The 23,823-nt window shown below is 40.8% G+C and overlaps 1 protein-coding gene across 1 annotated transcript in view; it reads left to right on the top strand.

Annotated features, from left to right (window-relative positions):
• Nucleotides 1-23,823, top strand: part of Exoc6 (exocyst complex component 6) — a 139,431-nt gene that overhangs the window by 34,463 nt on the left and 81,145 nt on the right. Inside the window, exons 7-12 of the mRNA XM_059253754.1 lie at nucleotides 3,306-3,374; nucleotides 11,047-11,130; nucleotides 15,617-15,663; nucleotides 15,796-15,916; nucleotides 17,441-17,512; nucleotides 20,007-20,104. Coding sequence (XP_059109737.1) covers nucleotides 3,306-3,374; nucleotides 11,047-11,130; nucleotides 15,617-15,663; nucleotides 15,796-15,916; nucleotides 17,441-17,512; nucleotides 20,007-20,104 — 491 coding nt within the window. The remainder of the gene's footprint in view (nucleotides 1-3,305; nucleotides 3,375-11,046; nucleotides 11,131-15,616; nucleotides 15,664-15,795; nucleotides 15,917-17,440; nucleotides 17,513-20,006; nucleotides 20,105-23,823) is intronic.

Raw genomic sequence — 23,823 nt, 5'->3', positions numbered from 1 at the left:
CACCACTGCCTGGCTTCCTTCCATCTCTTATGTGGGTTTCAGGGATCAAACCCAGGTGACCAGGCTTGTGTGGCAAGCACTGAGCTATCTCATTGATGACACCTTAGTTTTTCTGAGACTGGGTCTCACTGGGCCTGGTGCTCTCTGATTGGTTAGGCTGACTGGTGAATGAGTTCCAGACACCCATGCGTTTCCCATCCCGCAGTGCTGGGTGTTGCCACTCCCACCAGTTTTATGTGGGCTCTGGGGATCCAGAGTCACTTCCTTGTGCCTTTGTGGTAAGCACTAGTAAGACGAATTAATAAAAACCTGGAGCCAGATATTGGGGTAAATTCTGAAAGATCGGAGGAATAGGACAAGTCAAAGCCTTCACCTTACCAACCCTCAGCTTCCAAAGAGATCTACTTCCTGTATACCCACGCCTGTATTTCTTTCTATTCTGCTAACTCATTTCTTCTCTCCACCCAGCTGCATCACTTCTTCTTCCTACCCACCTCTGTCACTTCCTGTCTGTCTGTACAGACCTCCAGACCTTTATGGTTAACTAGTGTTGGGATTTAAGGCGTGTGTCACCATGCCTGGTTCTGTTCCCAGTGTGGCTTTGAACTCACAGAGATCCAGACAAATCCCTGCCTCCCTAGTGATAGGATTAAAGGCATGTGCTACCATTGCCTGACTTCTGTGTCTAATATAGTGGCTGGCTTTTTCTTCTGATCCTCAGATAAACTTTATTGGGGGACACAGATAAAATATCACCACAAGCACTTTTAGACTGATCCAGACAGACAACTGTCTCCCCAACCTTCTGACATTTTATTTCAATTTGTATTGAGGGACTACAAAATAATTCTGTTGTAGCTTCTGTTAAACTTTAATTATTTTAAATTAAATATTTGAAAATTCCATATAATATATTGTGAGCATACCCACCATCCCAACTCCTCCTGTTACCATGCTTTTAACCTTCCCATCCTTTCCCACCAACTTTGAGTTAGAATTTGACAGCTGCTGGGACTTCTTCCTTTCTTCTTTCCTCCTCTTCTTCCTCTTCCTTTTCCCCTCCTAATTCTCCTCTTCCTTCCTTCCTTCCTTTTCCTTCTAGCGCCATTGAATTCAATGTGTGTTGCCCAGCTAGCCTTGGGGATGGGGCCTGCCCTGGCCTGTGGTTGACCTACCAGAGGCCACATCATTAAAAAGACAAACAAGGTGACTTCTTTTCCCAGCAGCTGTCAGATTCCAGTAGGTCCTCAGCTAGGACTGGGGTAATGTGTCCGCTTCCCCACTCTGCTGGGAATTTGCCGGCCGGATCTTGCTCAGGTCTTGTGCATGCTGTCACAGTTGCTGGGAATTCATTTGTACATCTACCCTGTTTCTTCTGGAAAACAGTTTCCCGAAAGTTGTCTACCACCTCTGGCCCTTACACCTCCTCTTCCACAAGGATCTCTGAGCCTTTGGATGAGTAGTGTGATATGGAGGTCTGATTGAGGGCTGAGCACTCCACAACCTTTTGTTCTCTGCATACTGAACAATTGGTGGTCTCTGTGATTAACTGTCATCTTTTAAAAAAATGATTAATTTATTTTTTATTTTATGTGCGTTGGTGTTATCTCGAATGTATGTCTATGCGAGGGCTTGAATCCCCTGAAACTGGAGTTACAGCTTTTGTGAGCTGCCACATAGGTGCTGGGAATTGAACCAGGGTCCTCTGGAAGAACAGTCAGTGCTCTTATCCACTGAGCCATCTCTCCAATTCCATCCTTTATTTCAAATCAGTGTTTTTAGAAGTAGGGATAAGGACATATATAGCTCAGTGATACAGTGCTTGTAGAAGGCCCTACTAAAAAAAGTTTTTTGTTTTATAATTTATTTCATGTGCATTGTGTGAAGGTGTCAGGTCCCTGGAACCGGAGTTACAGACAGTCATGTGCTGCCATGTGGGTGCTGGGAATTGAACCCCGGTCCTCTGGAAGAGCAGTCAGTGCTCTTAACCACTGAATCATCTCTCCAGCCCCTAAAAAAAGTTTTTAAAGTAGATGGACAACCCATGTTGAATTCATTCTGATAAATCCTTGAATAGCTGAAGTTGCTTCCTATATAAGTTGTCATTGGAGAGAAATACAATTTTTTTAGATTGAATTTTGAGATAGTATGCACATTGCAAGCTTGCTTTCACTGTGAGACACTTTCTAAAATTGACATCTTTGTTCTTAATATTCAGAGGACTTCTGTGTTCTTTTCTCCTTTGAAGTTGTGGGTGATAAAAACAGACCATTCTTAACTCAGTTTCCCTGTCTGTTTTGTGCATCTCTAACTGTTGGCAGTGTTAGAATCGTGCGTTAGCTCGAAGTCCATTGCTTAAGGCACTTTTGTTGGTTCCTGTTCCTTTGGATCCCTTTTACTGTTTCTATATTTTGTTTTCATAATTTTCCCTAATAAATAAGAGTATAATCTCTTCAGGATTGTGAGCATAGAAATGTGTTCCTTTTATAGAAGAATTCACAGATTTCTCAAGTTTGTGAGACTTTATACTTTTTTGTTGTTGTTATTTGGGTTTTTTGAGACTGGGTTTCTCTGTGTAACAGCTCTGGTTGACCTGGAACTGACTCTGTAGACTAGGCTGGCCTTGAAATCACAGAAATCTACCTGCTCCTGCCTCTTGAATGATGGATTACAGGCATGTGTCACCACTGCCCAGTTACTTGATACTATTTTTAATCAGTTCTAAGGAAAACTTTTTTGCACTATAACATAATGTGAATACTTTTTATATTATATATTCTAGAAGCTGGCATGCATCTTAAAATTGTTATACTAATTTTAAGTAGCTATGCATTTTTTAAAAACATGGTCCATGGGAGGCAGTGGTGAAAATCATATGGTTTTGCTACTTTAAATGGAACTTTGTTTAAAGCTAGAGTGTAAATTCATGAATTACTTTAAACAAAGCAATAATGAATATGTAGTTATCACAGCAATTTTCTGATATTCTATCAAACATGATACAGTTATGTTTTATACTCAATGGTAGAGTGCTTGTTTAGCATGTACAAGGCCCTTGGGTCAGTCCACAGTATAGGAAAAAAGTATTTTTTTCTCTAATATATAGCAGTCAACAACAGTAGTAAACATATAAGGAACAGGCTATAAAAGCAACGAAGTGAAGTGAATGGGTGTGTTCTTATTGTGTCTGCTGTAGGAGAATTAAAGACATAGTGTAACAGTCTGTGGATCGCTCGATATCTGTCTTTAACTTTGTATTATCTAATAGTTTAACCTATCATTTTAAAAATAGATTTATTTTTTAGGTCTTAACTGTTCAAGATCTCGTTGATTTTTCCCCTGTTTACCGATGCTTACACATTTATTCTGCTTTGGTGAGTATTTTTGCCAGTTCTGACCTTATAGAGTCCCATGGTGATGCGCTTTTGATATGCTAAGTGTATCATAGTCTGTATCATCTAGGAATGTGTAAGTGCACCCTGCAATGTCCACAGAATGATGACTTTGGTGCATTTCTCAGAACAGGAGACTGTACTTCCATCTCTCCCTTTCCTGTTGAGGTTAAGTGGATAGTTATTTTTTAATATTGTATTTCAGTGTGTGTTTGTTCCACATTATATTGTGAGTACTTTTGATCAAGCAGTCAGTTACCTATTTTTAAATCATTTCTTTATCAAGATGTAATTCAGGACTAGAGCTCAGTTGTAGAGTGTCTTTTTAGCATGTGTGATGCTCTGGGTTCTAGCCCCAGCACTACCACCAAAAAGAACGCAAGGAAGAAAGGAATAAACTCTCTCTGTATGTGTGTATATGTGTGCACATGTGTGTTCATATGTCTGGTTGTATTTTGAGGGTACACAGGTATGCATACATGTATGTGTGCATGTATATTGAGACCAGAGGTTAACTTCAGGAGTCATTAGGTGTTGTCTACCTTATTTGTGTGTGTGTGTGTGTGTGTGTGTGTGTGTGTGTGTGTGTGTGTGAGAATGTAGAGGCCAGAGACCAACCTTGAATGTCATTCATTCCTCAGGTACCGTGTATTTTGGATAGTATAAAAAACACAATGTCTATATCATGACGAAGTAATTCTTCCTCTCAGAGTCTTTCAAAGCTGCTGTTTTCTTTTTTATAATGTCAGGTGATAGTTATGCATTTAGCTGTATTTGCACCTGAGACAAGCAGAGGCTAGGCTAGACTGTTGCGTAACACTGGAAATATGGTTCCTGTTGCCTAGTTACGGGTTTTGGATATTGGTTGTTTTGTTTTTAACTCAGTCTCATTGACTTTGAGTCAAACTGAAAATATCAGCCATCTAAGTTTACTATACTGTGGTTTAATTCTTTGACTACTCCTGCCAATCATGTTGAGTTTGGTAGAGAATGATTTTGTGTTTGACAGTACTTAATTTTTCTATCCCCTGCAGCCCCCTTTCTCTCCTCCCTTCCCTTCTTTTTCATTTTTGACAGCCTGACCTTGAACTTAGTGTATCCAAGGATAACCTTGAACTTGATGGTCCTCTCTGCCACTGGCTGGATTATGTGGTGCTGGAAATTGAACCTAGAGCCTTGTGCGTACTAGACAATCCCTCTACCACTTGAGACACATTCCTAGTGCCTTAGCTCTCTCTACTTTTATTTTGAGACGGGGTCTCACTAATTTAGTTGTCCAGGTTGACCTTGAACTTGTGATCCTTCTATCTTAGCCTCTCAAGTAGCTGGGCTCAGGTCTGTGCCACCAAGCCTGGCTGATGTTTTATATTCCATGTCTTTTATTATAACCAAAGTTGAGTTATGTTATTTTGTATACACTTTTTTTTTTCTTTTTTTAGCCTATTGACTTTTGTGGTTGGTGCTTTTCTGACAGATTTTTTTGAATTTTTTTTTTTTAAGAATCTCATTTCTTTCTTTTTTTAAACGTCTGTTCTTCTCTCATACATTGCATCTTGACCACAGTTTCTCCGCCATCCATTCCTCCCAGTCCCCTCCCACACCAGCCCTCTCCAGCAGATCAGCTCCTCCTCCATTTCCCTTAAAACAAACATACAACCCTCCTCCCCCCCCCCCAAAAAAAAAGAGCAGGCCTCCCAGGGATATCCACCAAACATGGCCTATCAAGTTACAATAAGACTGGGCACAAACCCTCATATCAAGGCTGGATGAGGCAATAGGAGGAAAGGGTTCCCAAGCACAGGCAAAAGAGTCAGGCAACCCCCCGCCCCTACACACATACATACTGCTTCTATTGTTAGGAGTCTCACAAGAACACCAAGCTACACAACCATAACATATGCGAAGGGGGCCTAGCTCAGACTCATGCAGGGTCCATGATTGTTTCTTAACTCTCTGTGAGTTCCTATGAGCCCTGCTTAATTGATTCTGTGGGCCATGCTCTCCTGGTGTCCTAGAGCCCTCTGGCTCCTACAATCCTTCCTCCCCGCTTTCTGCCAGGGTTCCCCAGGCTCACCTAGTGTTTGGCTGCGGGTCTCTGCATCTGCTTCCATCAGTTGCTGGATGGCGCCCCTCTGACGACAATTGGGCACCAACCTGTGAGTATAGTGATGAGAATATCATAAGGAATCATTTCATTGGATTTTTTTTTTTTTTTTGGTTGTATTTGGTTCTATCCTGGGTCTGTGAGCGGTTCAGTCCCTGGTTCCTGGCCATTCAGGCATGTCAGGCAGGAGCTCCTTCTTGTAGCCTTGTGGTGTGGGCCTCAAGTTAGACCACTCAATGATTGGCCATTCCCACTAGTTCTGCACCATTGCCCCAGCACATCTTGCAGGCAGGACAAATTGTAGGTTGAAGGTTTTGTGGCTGGGTTGATGTCCCAGTCCCACTGCTGGGAACCTTGCCTGGTTATAGAAGATGGCCAGTTTGGGCTCCGTATCTCCAATTACTAGAAGCCATTAAAGGCTAGGCTCACAACAAAACAAACAAACAAACAAACAAACAACCTCCCCCCTTTTTTTTAAAGGCTAGAAAGATTTTACTGCTGGACCTGGTGTAACTTACTTGTAATCCTATCCTGAGGAGGAGGTTGAGGCAGGAGGATCACAAGTTGGAAGACAGCCTGGGCTACATAAGGAGATCTGTCTTAAAAAGACTGGCCATTTTGAAAAGTGTCTGCTTGTTTCTTCTTCCCTGGTTAATCCTTCCCTGGTTGATTCTTTTGTGGTTCTCACAGGCTTATCTTTTTCTCTTGCATGTGTGATTGTGCTAAGTATCTTATGCAATTCTAGGTTAGTGGTCATGGATTGCCTCTGTTTGTGCTTATCTTGGATGTTCCTATTTTTTTTCCCAGTTTTCGGAGATGCTTTTGCTGGGTGTAGAGTATTGGTAAACAGTTACTTACTCTTAGGGCTTGAAGTAGATGACTTTATACTTCCTTGGCTTCTAGGGCTTTTGCTGAAAGCTCTCATGTAACTCTGTGGGTTTGATTTTGTAACTGAGTTGGCATTTTCTCTTGCAAATTCCAGTGTTCTTTCTTGGGCTATGGTCTTGGTATTTCATCAATAATATGGCATGGATGGATTCTTTTTTGATCATGTCTGTTTAGATTCTAGTTCTCCTGTGCTTGGGTATCCATATATTTCCCTAGATTTGCAATTCCTCTTGGCAGTAATTTTCATCAGTGTTTTCCGTGCCTTTGGCTTGCAGTTCATTTCCTTTTTCACCATGGATGTTGAGGCTTGTTCTTCAGATTCTTCTGATCATATCTTAGAATTGTTGAGAGCTTTTTTCTTTATTGCTATCTGAAGTTTCCTCCACCTCATCTCAAATGCCTGTGTTCTCTGTCCTGTTCTAGTCTCTCCAGTGCCTGTGTTCCCTGTCCTGTCCTAGTCTCTCCAGTGCCTGTGTTCTCTGTCCTGTCCTAGTCTCTCCAGTGTCTGTGTTCTCTGTCCTGTTCTAGTCTCTCCAGTGTCTGTGTTCTCTGTGTTCTCTGTCCTGTCCTAGTCTCTCCAGTGCCTGTGTTCCCTGTCCTGTTCTAGTCTCTCCAGTGTCTGTGTTCTCTGTCCTGTTCTAGTCTCTCCAGTGTCTGTGTTCTCTGTGTTCTCTGTCCTGTTCTAGTCTCTCCAGTGCCTGTGTTCTCTGTCCTGTTCTAGTCTCTCCAGTGTCTGTGTTCTCTGTGTTCTCTGTCCTGTCCTAGTCTCTCCAGTGTCTGTGTTCTCTGTCCTGTTCTAGTCTCTCCAGTGCCTGTGTTCTCTGTTTTGTTCTAGTCTCTCCAGTGTCTGTGTTCTCTGTCCTGTTCTAGTCTCTCCAGTGTCTGTGTTCTCTGTCCTGTCCTAGTCTCTCCAGTGTCTGTGTTCTCTGTCCTGTTCTAGTCTCTCCAGTGCCTGTGTTCTCTGTCCTGTTCTAGTCTCTCCAGTGCCTGTGTTCCCTGTCCTGTTCTAGTCTCTCCAGTGTCTGTGTTCTCTGTCCTGTTCTAGTCTCTCCAGTGCCTGTGTTCTCTGTCCTGTTCTAGTCTCTCCAGTGCCTGTGTTCTCTGTCCTGTTCTAGTCTCTCCAGTGCCTGTATTCTCTGTCCTGTTCTAGTCTCTCCAGTGTCTGTGTTCTCTGTGTTCTCTGTCCTGTCCTAGTCTCTCCAGTGTCTGTGTTCTCTGTCCTGTTCTAGTTTCTCCAGTGTCTGTGTTCTCTGTCCTGTCCTAGTCTCTCCAGTGCCTGTGTTCTCTGTCCTGTTCTAGTCTCTCCAGTGTCTGTGTTCTCTGTCCTGTTCTAGTCTCTCCAGTGTCTGTGTTCTCTGTCCTGTCCTAGTCTCTCCAGTGTCTGTGTTCTCTGTCCTGTCCTAGTCTCTCCAGTGTCTGTGTTCTCTGTGTTCTCTGTCCTGTCCTAGTCTCTCCAGTGTCTGTGTTCTCTGTCCTGTTCTAGTCTCTCCAGTGCCTGTGTTCTCTGTTTTGTTCTAGTCTCTCCAGTGTCTGTGTTCTCTGTCCTGTTCTAGTTTCTCCAGTGTCTGTGTTCTCTGTCCTGTCCTAGTCTCTCCAGTGCCTGTGTTCTCTGTCCTGTTCTAGTCTCTCCAGTGTCTGTGTTCTCTGTCCTGTTCTAGTCTCTCCAGTGTCTGTGTTCTCTGTCCTGTCCTAGTCTCTCCAGTGTCTGTGTTCTCTGTCCTGTCCTAGTCTCTCCAGTGTCTGTGTTCTCTGTCCTGTTCTAGTCTCTCCAGTGTCTGTGTTCTCTGTTCTAGTCTCTCCAGTGTCTGTGTTCTCTGTCCTGTTGGCTGTCTCTTGGTGGCATTTTCCACCAAGTTACTTGATTTATTGAACTTTTCATTCCTCACATTTATATTTGGTTCTTTTCCTGAATTTCCGTTTCTTTGATGAATTTTTCATTCATGTTGCTGACTTGTCAGGCTCCAAGTTATCTGATCTCTTCACCTTCTGCTTGTTTTAACCCTTACTGGGGTATAAGACACATTCTCATGGATTCTTTGGTAGTTCATCCATTCGGGTCTTTCGATTCATTTGTTGAGGAATTAGGACTTGTGGAGATATCATTCTGTCTTGTTTGTAACATTTCTTATGGATTTCTGTACTGTGGTCTATGCATTTGTTGGGATTTAAAAAAAAATTATTTATTTATTATGTATACAGTATTCTGTCTGCATGTATGCTTACAGGCCAGAAGAGGGCACCACATCGAATTATGGATGGTTGTGAACCGCCATGTGGTTGCTGGGAACTAAACTCAGGTCCTCTGGAAGAGCAGACAGTGCTCTTAACCGCTGAGCCATCTCTCCAGCCCCTGGGGATTTTTAAATTTTTTAGGAATTTTTTTTAACCACTCTTTTGTTTCTTTGTTAGTTGTTTTGTTTTGTTTTGTTTTTTAAGACAGGGTTTCTCTGTGTGCCCCTGGCTGTCCTGGAACTCTATCTGTAGATCAGGCTGGCCTCAAACTCACAGAGATCTGCCTGCCTCTGCCTCCCAGGTGCTGGGGGGTGACTCATATTTTATGGAAGCCTTTTTAGTGGATAGGCTTCTGGCTTTATGATCCCCAGTAAAGGTATTTTTTATGATTATATTCTCTAAATCACAGTGCAGAGTTTCATGTGAAAGGACATTGTTAATGTAGTAAAATCCTTACTAAAATGCTCATATCCAGCTGAGTGTGGTAGAGCAAGTTTGTCTCTGAGTGCTCAGAAGGCCAAGGCAAGAGAATTTCTGTAAGTTGGAGGCTAGCCAGGGCTACGTAGCAAGACTTTGTTTAAAAGAAAAAGAACACACTCGTTTCTGATAGCAGTAAACATTAAATATTAAAAACCATTGAATCAATAATAAAACGCTAACTCCCAAAAATGAACAAATAAAACAAAAATATTCAATTACATAAAAATTTAAAAGATACTAATTTTGAATACAAATGTATGTTTTACTTACTCATTATTAGAACATAGCACATGTTTATGCTATTTGGATCAGTTAAGTACTAATTAGAATAATTTATACCTGAAGCACAGGAATAATTATAACATCAAGATTCTTATAAGCTCAGAAAGAAAATAATCACTAAAACATTTTACATTAGAAAATATGACATTTGGACAAAACACATTAAATCAGGTAAATTTGTGTAAGGATGGTGCGTTGTTAGCAGGAGTTCAGAAGTAAAGGGCTGTGTGTCAGCTGTGTGGGTGAGAACTGTCCATGTATCTTAAGTAAGTGACGCTTGGCTCTGCTGAGATGAGGTGGTAATTTTATAGTATGCTTAACGTCACATCCTCTGCTTTTGTCAAACTCTCAGTAAAAATTTTCAGTTAACGTATTGCTCAGTAACACAGTTATTTTGAAGTTCTTGGTACCTGGAGCAGAAGAACATTAGAAGACTTTCCATAGGAAATACTTAAGCTTTTCTTCTGCATTTTGAGTTTATTTTAGATGACATTTAGGAATGTAATCGTTTTATAGCTACTTAATATTTAAAAAATCAATTTTTTTCTGTTGAGAATTTTTCTATTGTTAACTTTCCCTTTGTTTTTCCTTTGGAGTCTTAGATGAAGAGGAGAATGTGATTCCCACCTTTTCTTTGATTCTGAGAGGATTCTTACTAAGCAGATGGGATAGAGATGTCTCTGTATCTATGTTGAACATCTTCCATATGTTGATGGTGCTGTGGTAGGAAGTGTGAATAACTGAAAATAACAGGCATTGGGACACTAGGGAAGGCTTCCTTAAGGACTTGACATTCAGGAGGTGTAGGTGGACGAATCTCTCCCGCCTGCCTATTCCCCAGTAACCAGTTCAGAGGCTTATATTAATTACAAACTGTTTGGTGTATGGCTCAGGCTTATTGCTGGCTGGCTATTACATCTTAAGTTAATTCATTTCTATTAATCTATATATTGCCTCATGTCTCGTGGCTTTACCTGTGTTTATTACATCTTGCTGCTCCTGCAGCACTCAGCATCTCCCCTGACTCCACCTTCCTTCTCTCTGTATCTTTCCTTGGATTTCCTGCCTGGCTCTAACCTGTCTTGTCATAGGCCAGAGCAGCTTCTTTATTAACCAATGGTAGCAACACATATTCACAGCGTACAGAAAGACGTCCCACAGCAAGGAGGAGTCCCGGAAGATGAGTAAAAATGTCAGAGAGAGTGTGGACTGGGAACTGCCCATCAGGAAGAGCATGTGTAAAAGCCTGAGAGTGGGAGAGGGTAGTGAGGTATACACACGGACGGTGTGGCCGACCCGGAGGGAAAGAGAGACGGCGCATAGTGTGACAGCTGTTTTCAGTGTTTAACATCTCTCATTGAGAACTGTATTTTTAGTTTGGTCAGTGAAAAGCTTGTGAAGTTTACGTGGTAAATTAGGAAAATGTCTAATTGCTTGGACTTTATTTTAGGTAACTTTGAAATAAAGTTGCTGGTTTTGTTGTTGTTGGTTTGCTACAATGCCAAACCCTTTTTCTTAGCATCACTGTGAAGTATGTCATTTATGTTCCAGTTTGGAAAATTAACATGATTCCCAGAGGGTGGAGAAGGCGCTCTCAGCAGGGAGGGAAAGGGAAGGAGGGAGGTTGGAGGTGTCAGTCATGACCATCGTTCTCCTGACGTTCTCCAGGGTGATGAAGAAACATTTGAAAATTACTACCGGAAGCAAAGGAAGAAGCAAGCTCGCCTGGTTCTGCAGCCGCAGTCGAGTGTGGTGAGTGTGAGCTTCCTGTGCCATGACTCGGGGCTGTCAGCCCAGGCCTGGCCTCAGTTTTCAGAGCAGGTATCACTGCTCATTCACATATAAATATTTATTGAACACCTACCGTTTCTAGTAATGGATTTAGGTGCCAAGTGTGCAATAGTCAGCAAAATGGGGTCAGTCTCTTCTCTCATGAGTTTACATTCTGTTAGGAAAGAAGACATTGAATTAAAAACAGATAAACCAGCAAAATGTCAGGGAGCAGTAATTTGTTTCTGACAATATAGTAAACTGTGTGCTGTGATTCTCTGTCACACTGAATGAAGTGACTGAGGACCGTGGGTAGACTTTTTCTTTGTATTTTTATTGTTAATTATGTGTATGTGGCTGGGGGTGGGTTTGCGTTTGTGATTAGGGTTACCTGCAGAGGCCAGGAGAGCACTGGATGTGTAGATAAATGTATGCTGATTGTAGGATGTGTCAGTGTGATACTATGGACTTTAAGTTAAGACAATGAAAACATACAGCAGCAACACAGACTTTGTAATGAAATGGAGTCCATGCACATTACCTGTTCCACAGTATTTGAATTGTCCAGAGCAGTAAGAACATTGGTTGTTGGGTGATGACTTAGGATGTACCATAAGGTTTGTGGAGTAACTTCTTGAAGAATAGAAACCATTTAGTGAAGTAAAAAAAGCTAGAATAATGAAAGAAAATGTGTATCTATCTTAGTGTTGATTATTGTAGACCTAGAAACACTGATAACATTGACTCAAAACATGCAAAACAGACTTGCCATGACTCCAAGGAGAAATGGAAAGACTGCACGCATCATCAATGGCTTATAAACCAAGGAGGCAGAGTCCAGTAGGATGCAGGCTGCGCTTTAGTGGACTTTGAGAGCCCCGTTTCTACAATTGAAAAGCACACTTTACTCAGCATATGTGTAGCGCTTGACAGACACTTTTTATTGCAGTACGATGTTATATAGCAACTACCAGAAAATATCAAAAATTTGTGTTGTATAGAATACATTTTCTTTCTGTAGTGTTAGGGACTGAACCAAGCTCATCACAAATATTAAGCAAATAGTAATCTGCCACTGAATAATTCTCCTATCCCCTTGCATTTATTTTATCTTATTTATTTATTTATTTATTTATTTATTTATTTATTTATTTTTGGTTTTTCGAGACAAGGTTTCTCTGTGTAGCTTTGCGCCTTTCCTGGAACTCACTTGGTAGCCCAGGCTGGCCTCGAACTCACAGAGATCCACCTGCCTCTGCCTCTCCAGTGCTGGGATTAAAAGTGTGCGCCACCACCGCCCAGCTGCATTTTTTTTTATAATGCATTAAAAAAAAATATTACAGGGACTGGAGAGATGGCTCAGTGGTTAAGAGTATTGGTTACTCTTCCAGAGGTCACAGGTTCAATTCTTAGCACCCACATGGCAGCTCACAGTCCTCTGTGATTCCAGTCCCAGGGGATCTGATGCCTTCTTATGTCGTCCTTGGCACCACAAGCACATGATAAACAGATGTGCACTCAAGCAAACACTCATACCCATAAAATGAAAATAAGTACCTCCAACCCCGTGTGTGTGTGTGTGTGTGTGTGAGTGTGTGCGTGCGTGTGTGTGTGTGTGTGTGTATGTGTGTGGTGTGTGTGTATGTGTGTGTGTGTATGTGTGTGTGTGTGTGTGTGTGTGTGTGTGTGTGTGTGTGTGTGAGTGCTACAGTACATTGTGAGGTCAAGGGACAGCTTGAAGGGCTTGGTTCTCTCCACCATGTGATTCCTGGTGAGTGAACTCACACTGGAGGCGCAGTGGCAAGTGGCCCTTCCCTGCTGAGCCGTCTGCTCAGCACTTGTCATGTTTTTAGTTAAGAAGTGGTAACAAGGCAGGGGAGATGGCTCGGGGGATAAGGGCACCTGCCTCCAATCCTGATGACCTGAGTTCAGTGCCTGGGAGCCACAGGGTGGAGGCAGAGAACAGATTCCTGCAAGCTGTCCTCCATACGTATAAACAGACACCTATAAGTAAACGTAATACATAATTACCACAAAGTATTAATGATCCTTACTCCCTGCAAATGAAAGAGATCTTGACATTTGAAAATCTTATCACAGTTATGGGATACATTGTTTTAGTTTCTTTTCCAGTTGCTGTGATAAGATAACTTGACAAAATCAACTTGGGGGGAAAGATTTATATGTGCAGGTGCATGTGGTGGATGAGTGTGGGGTCAGAGGACAACCTTGACTGTTCCTTCAGTGATGTCCACATTGTATTTTAGAAAAATCAAATTTTAAATTAAAATATAATTGTATCACTTTTCTTTCTCTCAATCCCTCCCATGTCTCCCCTGACTCCTTCTCAAATCAATGGCCTCGTTTTCTTTGATTATTATTGTTACATACACATAAATATGACCTGTTCAGTTTATTTTTGTTGTTTATGTATATGTGATTTCAGAACTTACCGCTTTGTATTGGATTTTTTTTTAAGATGTAGTCTTCCATTGGCCTGGAGCTTGCCAAATTGACTAAGCTGGCTACCTGGCAAGTGAGCCCTAGAGATCTACCTGTCTCTGCCTCCCTAGCACTGGGAATACAAGCATGTGCTATAATACCTGTCTTTATTTTGTTTGTTTTTAGAATTTATTTATTTATTTATTTATTTATTTTTTTTTTTTTGGTTTTTCGAGACAGGGTTTCTCTGTGTAGCTTTGCGCCTTTCCTGGAACTCGCTTTGGAGACCAGGCTGGCCTCGAACTCACAGAGATCCGCCTGACTCTGCCTCCCGAGTGCTGGGATTAAAGGCGTGTGCCACCACTGCCCGGCAATTTATTTAATTTTTAATTACATGATTATGTGTGTATATGGGTTTGTGAATGTGGGTGCAGGTGCTCATAGACGCCAGAAGAGGGCGTCAGATCCCCTAGAGCTGGAGTTCCGATGGTTGTGAGCCATCTGACATGTGTGCTGGAAACTGAACTTGGATATTCTGCTAGCGTAGTAAGAACTGTTAACTGCTATGCCTTCCCTCCAGCCCCAACACCTGGCCTTTTAAACGCGGGTTCTAGGGAATTGAACTCAGGTTCTTGTGCTTGTGAAATAACCACTTTACCAGCCCAGTTATCCTCCCAGCCCATGTCTTTCTCACATTCTCATGTGTTTGTATGCAGTTTCATGTGTGTATATGCATGTTTTTTGGTGTGTGTGTGTGTGTGTGTGTGTGTGTGTGTGTGTGTGTGTGTGAATGCATGCATGTCTGTGCTAGTGTTTGTGGAGGTGGAGGTTAATGTGGGGAAATTATCCTCAATCTCTCTTTCAGTTTATTCTTTGAGGGAGGGTCTCTAATCGAACCTAGAGCTCACTGATATAGCTAGAGGCTAGAATTACTGGTAGAATTCATTGACCCAGCATTTACATTAGTTCTCATCACACTTGCCTAGCAAGTCTTTAGCCACAGACATCTCCCTAGCCCCACCCCAGCTCATTTTTAAGATATTTGATTTTGGTTATAAATCGTATAAAAGTATTATGAGTGGCACTTAAAAGGTCTTGGGTCCGGTGCACACTTTTAATCCCAGGACTCAGAGGCAGAGGCAGGCGGATCTCTGTGAGTTCGAGGCCAGCCTGGTCTACAGAATGAGTTCCAGGGTATACAGAGGACCTTGTCTCGAAAACAAGCAAACAAACAAAAGGTAGAGAATATAATGTTTTTATAGCCACTTGAAATCTATCACCTGATAGTTGTGTGAGAATAAATCACAGTGGGCAAGCCTAGAATCTGAGACTAGGTTGGGTGGTGAGGTATTAACTCAAGTGAAAGAAAATGTTGACTTCCACTAGTCAGAAGTAGGGTCTAAAATCCTATTTACCTTTGACCTATTTAATATCTATCTCCTTTTGAATGTATATTCCATGAAGGCCTGTAAGATGGGTCAGTGGGCAGGATGGCTCAGTGGGCAGGATGGCCCAGTGGGCAGGATGGCTCAGTGGGTAGGATTGCTCAGTGGGTATGATTGCTCAGTGGGCAAGATGGCTCAGTGGGCAGGATTGCTCAGTGGGTAGAGTTGCTTGCCTGCTGACCTGATTTTGTTTGGTTCCTGGAGCCCAAGTGAAGATGGAAGGAGACAGCTGACTCCATACAGTGTCTTCTGATCTCCCCGTGTGCTGTGCATGTATGTCCACACAGATACACATCATACACACACACACACACACACAACAACAACAGTCTTCTGTCCTCCCCGTGTGCTGTGCATGTGTGTCCACACAGATATACACACACATAATAATAAACATTTGTGAATGTACAATCCATGAGAGAAAAGGCTTTTTGTTATTTTCAAGTATATCTCTGGTACCTAATTAGTAAGCAGAACTTAGTAGGCTCTCAATAAATATTTATTAATCAAGTTATAGTGACTTGAAACTTTTATGTTACTGTATTTATTGGTTTAAATTGATTTTTATTTTTCATTTTAAGCATGAAACAGTTGATGGCTATAGAAGATATTTCACTCAAATTGTAGGGTATGTATCTAATATGGAAGAAACTGTTACTAATTTTATTAAAGATTATTAAATGTCAGAAACAATTATTTTTACTTGCGCTTTCTCCCTTTTTTCCCTAAACACATGCTATGTTGGTAATTGCCATTTTAGGTTCTTTGTGGTGGAAGATCACATTTTACATGTGACCCAAGGATTAGTAACCAGGGCATACACTGATGAACTTTGGAACATGGCCCTCTCAAAGATAATTGCTGTCCTTAGAGCTCACTCAGTAAGTCAGACCTTTTATATTAATGATTACAGTTTAATTTGCTTTGTATAATGTGGAAAACTGCTTCTTTACCATCTTTAGGTAATTGCTCAGATTTGTAAGTGATAATGTCAGGCTTCTGCCTGGTTCTGTCAGGCTGCAGTTATGTAGCTGTCTGGGGCCTCTCAGACACTTACTTGAGCATTACCGAGGAGGGAGAATTAGGCTAGCCCATTAGTCTCAACTGACCCTTCATTAGACCCCCAGCAACACTGTGAAGAGCAGGTTTTTAGTCACTCCAGAGTTTTTGTTTCCAAAATCAATGCTACCACAAAACTCAGTAGAGCTTGTTTGAGAATATTTATACGTTTTTAAATCTACGGTTTTTACAATTTGAACTCACTTGAAATAATAAACCTTCATGTAATGAGAGTGGTTAAAATGAAATGACCAGCTATTTTCTTAATGCCCTTTGTGGAAATAACTACCATGCTAGAGCTAGAAGCATTCTTAGGTTCATAATTGGTCAGTGTACACTTTTAACTTAAGGTAGTTTGAGTAATTTATCTTCAGTAAAGTAGCCTTACATTTAAAGTTTTGTAATCAGTTACTAAATTGGTAATTAAGATTTAAAAGAGGTGAAAGGGGAATTTTATCATATTAGATTATGAATATACTTCACTTATGTTTATTAGGAGTATAGATTTGTGATACATTGGCAATAAAACTTTAAAAAATATTTTAGTGAATAAAGTATTTTAGGGGTACTTGGAACAAAATCTAGGGCCCTATGCATACTAGAAGGTGCTCTGCCACTGAGCTAGCCCTGTCTGAGAACGATGTGTTTTATCATGGTTTATATGGAAATCAGCTCTAAGTACGTACAGTCATGCCATATTCCTATTAATTCCATGACATTGAACATGAAACTTTAACATGGTAAATATAACATCACATTCAAAATCTTTTTTGTTGTTGTTGTTGTTTTTCGACACAGGGTTTCTCTGTGTAGTCCTGGCTATCCTGGAACTTGCTCTGTAGACCAGGCTGGCCTCAAACTCAGAGATCTGCCTGCCTCTGCCTCCCGAGTGCTGGGATTAAAGGTGTGCGCCACCACCACCTAGCTCACATTCAAAATTGTTTTATTAAGAGGCAGTGGATTGCCCTGTCCTTTTAAAAGTATTAATTTTCTTTCAGTTAATTACTAAGAAATATTTAAATTGCCATTCTTATATTGGAAAAGGTAATATGAAGGTAATATGGAGAATACATAAATAATGAAAATAGAAATGTATGGTGTATATGGAAATCACTGTTAGAGTTTGTAAATAGTTTCTCAAAAGTCTAAAGATGTACAGAAATACAGCATCCTTTCTTTCACGTGAACTTTTACATATCATATTACAATCGCTGAGGAGAGGCAAGCACCTTAGATCTAATGAACCCAGATTTTAATTTTATTCCCAGTCTCCCACATTGAAGGACAAAGTTTTAGGTGCTTAGTTCTTAATTTTAACTTCTTGTTTCTATTTTCTGCCCCCACAGTCTTACTGCACTGATCCTGACCTTGTTCTGGAGTTGAAGAATCTCATCGTCGTTTTTGCAGATACTTTGCAGGTAGGTGGTAACTTAACTTGCAATTGGTGGTGATTTTGAGTGTGCAAAGACATAAAAAATATAGACTGTATTTTATTATATTGTAGATTAATGGTAGTAAATCAGTAGTAATAAATGTTTACTTATAAATTGCTATTCTCCTACCCAAAACTGTGTGCAACACCTCCTTTTTCTTCCTCTTAGAGCATTTTTTAATCTGTAATTTCAAAATACATGCTTTGGGGCCTTGAGAGGTCCATCATCAGTTAAGAGTGCATACTGCTCCTCTGGAGGCCATGCATTTGGTTCCCAGCTCCCTTCTCAGGTGGCTACAACCACCTGTAAACGTAGCTGTAGGGCATCTGAGGCTTCTGGGTACCTTTGCACATGTGGCATACATACACATACAGACATACACATAGTTTTAAAAGATAATAAAAATATACTTTGGGAAATGGTGCTATGAACTATTTACTTTATGCTAAGAGTCTTTAAATAGTTGTTTTTTTTTTCTTAAAGCTACGGAGAATACTCCACAAGCTTCTTTATAAATTATTTTATTGCTTTATGTATTTATCAATTTGAATGGCCTATTTGATATCACCAGAGTAATGTGGAATGTTTTGGTTTTTTCCCCATAAATTTTGTGATACATATATCTAGCATACTGATCTCCTTGCATTGGTGAGTTTTATTTGGGGCTTTCTTAATTTTAGGGGCTCCGCTGTGAGTAACTCAAGGAAGCTTTGCTTTCCTTAGTGATTGGAAGCATTCCGAGTATGCTGGAGGGACACATTCCTTAAGCTGTCACCAGTCTGTCAGTTGCTTGTTAGGTTCATAACAAAATAAAGTTCTAAGTACAGATTAGCTCTGTTGGGATCCTGCTGTAATATGCAGGATTTACTCCATTCTAAGTAGGAGTGTGGGTTTATATTGTAGTTCAAACTCCCTATCTCTTTATAAGACCATTACAAACAGTTCTAGGACCAGTGTTTTTTTTTTTGTTTTTTTTTTTGTTTTTTTTTTTTTAGGTTTTTCGAGACAGGGTTTCTCTGTGTAGTTTTGCGATTTCCTGGAACTCACTTTGTAGACCAGGCTGGCCTCGAACTCACAGAGATCCACCTGCCTCTGCCTCCCGAGTGCTGGGATTAAAAGCATGCGCCACCACCGCCTGGCCTAGGACCAGTGTTTTGAAAATCATTGAATCTAGAGTATTTGATAGATTCTAAGGAACTCTACAAAGAATCAAATAAACGTTAAAGGAGGTTTAAGTAATGGGGACATTGGAAAAGCAACAGTGTTGGTTATGTAAACCTTTGAAAGCCTCCTTCCTCCCTCCTTCCCTCCCTCCCTCTCTTCCTTCCTTCTCACTTTGAGACTGTATCTTGTTATGTAGCCCAGGCTAGCCTTGAATTCCTGGTTTCCTGCCTCCATCTCTTGAGTGCTGAGGCTGTAGATAAGTTCCACCTGCCTAATTCTTCCTAAACGTTCTGCTTTGAAATAAGTTGAGGGTTAGACATTAGTGACTTTTAGTTACTCAGAAATTCTTCATTATTTTCATTTTTTCTGAAAACTGATAGGTTCATTATTAGGTACATTTTATTCTACATTAATGAATGCTGTCTTTTTAATTTGTATCTTCTAATTGTAGCGTCAGGGTATCTTTTCATAAAAACAAAAGAATGTTTCATAATTTTTAGTTTTTTAAATCAACAATTTTACCGAAGAACTTTTACTTTAAAAAAAGTTAATGTAGGACTGGAGAGATAGCTCAGAGAGGTTAAGAGCACTTGTTCTTGGAAAAGACTTGGGTTAGGTTCTGTGTACCCACATGGCACCTTAAAACCAGTTGTAACTCCAGTTCTAGGGATCTGAAGCCCTCCTCTGGCCTCTGCATGTGGTACGCAGACACACATACATGCAAAACACATATGCATAAAAAATAAATCTTCAATTTTTAAGAAAAATGTTTTAATATATTTTGAGTTTATTGTCATGCTGATTTCATGAATGAATATAATGTGTTTAGAGCATTGTACCCCCGACTTCCACATCTCAGCTCCTCCTGCGTCCCTGCCACATTCTCCTCCCAGATTCATAGTGTGGTGGTATTCGTAGTCATTGACATGACTGTTATCATTCTCATCCCTTTCTTTAAAAAGAAGAAAGAAGTATTTTATCATTTAAGACAAAGTTGAGAAAATAATATCATAAAAGACAACACCAGCACATTTATAGTTCTGTTTACCTCTTGTCAAGTCAAAAGTGTTTGTTTTATTCATTGACACTTTTCTGAGCAAATATTACACACTAGAAAACAGTTGGTGTGTAAAATAGTAGAGATAGTTGTATGGTGTGGAGGACATGAGAGAGTGACTGAGTTCCTTGATGATGTGGAAACCTGTAGTGTGTGAGTGTGAGTAAACAAGTTCAGATTGTAGTGATGGGTTTGATTTAGGTCAATGAACGTTTTAAACATACTTGATTTACCTTTTTTCTTTCCTTTGTGTCTTAGGGTTATGGTTTTCCAGTCAACCGGCTTTTTGACCTTTTGTTTGAAATAAGAGATCAATACAATGAAACACTGCTTAAGAAATGGGCTGGTATTTTCAGGTGGGTCCAAACCATGGTGCCTTAGTATAATGGATAAGTTTGTCAAACACTTAACCAATTGGTTTTGCATGTTGCTTGTGTTTAATTTCTATTGTGGTAGAAAGTTCTATGTGGTACATTTATAACTGAATCGTGTGTTACAGGCTGTGGCGTTAAGTACATTCACACTGTTGGAATCATCATCACTTCCTTTCAAGAACCTTTGCATATTCCCAAACAGAAACTCCCCCCACTAAACAATAACTCAGATCCTCCTTCCTCCAGCCCCGACAACCGCCATCCTTCCCATCTTGCCTCTAATTTGACTACTCTAGAATCTCATATAAGTGGAATTGTAGAATATTTGCTCTTGTGTGTTGGGATCGGTTCACTTAGCAGTCACTGTGGATTGTTTATGTCGTACACGGGCCAGAAATGCATTTCTTTTAAGTCTAGGTCATACCCCATTGTGTGTGTCTGCCACATTTTCTCTACTCATTTCTTGATGGATAGCTAAGTTGTTTTATTGGCTGTTTTAATATTGGTATAACCATGGTACCTGTTTCAGATATTTTGGAGTTTATACTCAGAAGTGGAGTACTAGCTCATATGACAATTTATTTATTTATTCATTCATTCATTCATTCATTTATTTTATTCATTCATTTATTTATTTTTGGTTTTTCGAGACAGGGTTTCTCTGTGTAGCTTTGTGCCTTTCCTGGAACTCACTTGGTAGCCCAGGCTGGCCTCGAACTCACAGAGATCCGCCTGGCTCTGCCTCCCCAGTGGTGGGATTAAAGGCGTGCGCCACCACCGCCCGGCGAGCCCAGCTTATTTTTAATAGACAAATACAAAGTAATATATTTATACAAATATATTTAGTACATAAATATATTTATAGAGTACATCTTTTAATATAGTTATGCATTATGGATAGCAAAAACAAACTAATATATGCATCATCTTACATTTTTAAATATTGATATATTTTTTAATATTTTGATTTAATATTTTTAATTTTGATATATTTTTTGATTATTGAAAGGAATAAAAGGGCAAGAAAGTATTGACAGTTTCATAATGATCACAAGTTCAACAGCTGGGCTGGAGACATGGCTCAGAGGTTAAGAGCACTGACTGCTCTTCCAAAGGACCTGGGTTCAATTCCCAGCACCCACATGGCATCTCACAACTGTCTGTAACTCCAGTTCCAGGGGACCTGACACCCTCACACAGACATACATGCAGGCAAAACACTAATGCTCATAGGAAAAAAAAAAAATTTCTCAGAAGACAGAGGCAGGAGGATCTGTGATTTTGAGGCTAGCCTGGTCTATATAGCAAGTTCTAGAATATCCAGGGCCACACAGACCCTTTCTTAAAAACAAATACAAAATAAGTTCAACAGCCATATCTCTGGGACCTCCTTATCGTAACATCAGGCATCACACAGAATACTGAAGGAGAAGAAATCTGTATTGTGAGCTGGGCATGGTGGCTGTGGGGGTCCATAAGAGCTCCCTAGTAAGGCCTTATTCAAGGTCAGAAAGTTTGAGCTTGCTTTACCCAGCAGGGCTGCATAATGGGATGATTTGGCCTTGGGCATGGGTACCAGGTCTTTTGAAGGGTCTACACTTGGCTGTACATTGTGCTTTGATCTTGAAAGGGGGAGGTCTTTTGCCTCGCCCCTTGGTAGTGTATAAAAAGCCTATTAGAATAAAACTCAAGGACTGGGTATTGACCCAGGGCCCTCCTGCAGCTATTCTTTGTCTCTGTCTTTCTCCAATGTTTCTATCTAATACTTCTCATTCCTCTCTCTTCGTCACAAGAACCCTTAGATAGGTCAGAGCTGGTTTCCTACAGGTGGCGCACGCCTTTAATCCAGGCACTCAGGAGGCAGAGGCAGTTGGAGCTCTGTGAGTTCAAGGCCAGCCTGCTCTACACAGAGAGTTCAGGAGAGCCAAGGCTACACAGAGAAACCCTGTGTCGAAAAGCAAAAAGAAGGAAAGAAAGAAATCTGTATTGCATAAAGTGGAGGAAGAGAGTCTGAAGTGCCTTCGGCATCATCCTGTCTCGCCTAGGGAACATCTCGCCTAGGGAACATCTCGCCGTGGTTAAGCATTTCCATCGTTTATTTATTGATTTGTCACCACTAGTCATTAAGTCAGGGAGCAAATTGATAAATTGTCGTCACATTTTTTCTCTCTGCATAAACATTCTCTCTTTCTCTGGAGGAAACATTGTGAACTGCAGTCATCCTTCTGTGTGACAGTTCTCAAAAGCTTACTTACGTCCCCGATCTGGTACTTGGTCTGTTTTGCCAACACTTCCCTTTGCCTTTAAACCCTCTGTTAACCACCATCTGCTCTGTGCTTCTCTGGGTGTGACTTTTAGATTTATTCCATGCAGTGCTTGTCTTCTAAGCCAGGCGTACTTCATTGAGCATGGTGTCCTCCAGGTTCTTCTGTGTCAATGCAGATGATAGACTTCCTTAATTTCAAGGCAGCATAAACCATTATGTACATAAAACATACTTTCTTCATCTAACAGAAGGTAAAGCTGACTCCCTGTCTTAGCATATCTTAGCTATTGCAGATAATGCTGCAGTGAACATGGGAAGGTAGGTATCTTGTCAATCTACTAATTTCATATCCTCTGGACAGACACACAGTGGTAGGACTGCTGGCTCACGTGGCTGTTCTGGTTTCAGTCCTCTCTGTACTTTTGTCCTCCGTATTCTTTCCTGTGCCCACCAAAGGAGCACAGGATTTCCTTTCTCCACATCCTTATGAACGCATACTTTTCTTTTTCAAATGATAGCTGTTCTAATAGGCTTGCAGTGATGTCTCATTGTGTTTTAAATTTGCGTATCTGTGGTGACTGGTGCTATTGGACAGAATGCCTGTTCTGTTTGCCATCTGAGTGCCTTTGGGGAAGTAACTATTTAGGTCCTTGCTCATTTTTAATCTGGTGATTTATGTTGAGTTCTTTGCATTTCTTAGTTTTTGTGTTAATCCCTTATCAGACATATCAAATGTATAGTGGGGATTGATCGCAGGCATCAGGCTTGATAGCAAACACCTTTACCACTGAGCCATCTGGCCAGCCTAGGTGTGGTTTATTCTCCTTTGCACTTAAGCTTTTGTCCACAATGATTTCCTCCTGTAGTCGCATCAGAAATGTTTCTTTTCATCTTTTAAAACCCTACAGCTTCCATAGCTCCTCTGTAAGACTCTGAATGAGATGATCTCCACCGGTCTGATAGGTTCAGACCTTACTGTATGTGTAACATACATCATCTTCACGTGAGGAGTTTTCATTGCAGGTCAGAGTTAATACATAGTAGCTATTCATAAACATCAGTCAGACTGAATTATTGATGAAAAGTAAATTGATGCTAGGCATGCAGCGGGCACATTTCTCTAATCCCAGTACTAGGGAGGCAGAGACAAATGGATTTCTGTGAGTTCAAGGTCATCCTAGTCTACATAATGAGTTCCAGGCCAGCCAGGGCTACACAGGGAAACCGTGCCTCAAATTAAAAACAAACAAAAGTCAGTTGTTTGGACAAGACAGGTGGGTTACAGTAGTCCTCCCAAGCTGAGCGGATGAAGGTTGTTTATTTCTCACACAAAAGTCAGAGATCTGAGCTACTTCAGTTGTGATTATACCTTTTGAACCCATTGTCTCCAGGGAAAGTAAGGTTGTCACACAGTTGGTTCAGACATGCTTTCGAC

This window comes from Peromyscus eremicus, chromosome 1 (assembly GCF_949786415.1).
Source record: "Peromyscus eremicus chromosome 1, PerEre_H2_v1, whole genome shotgun sequence".
NCBI lineage: Eukaryota > Metazoa > Chordata > Mammalia > Rodentia > Cricetidae > Peromyscus > Peromyscus eremicus.
Note: the sequence above shows the minus strand (reverse complement) of the source record. Positions and strands in the feature narration are given on the sequence as shown.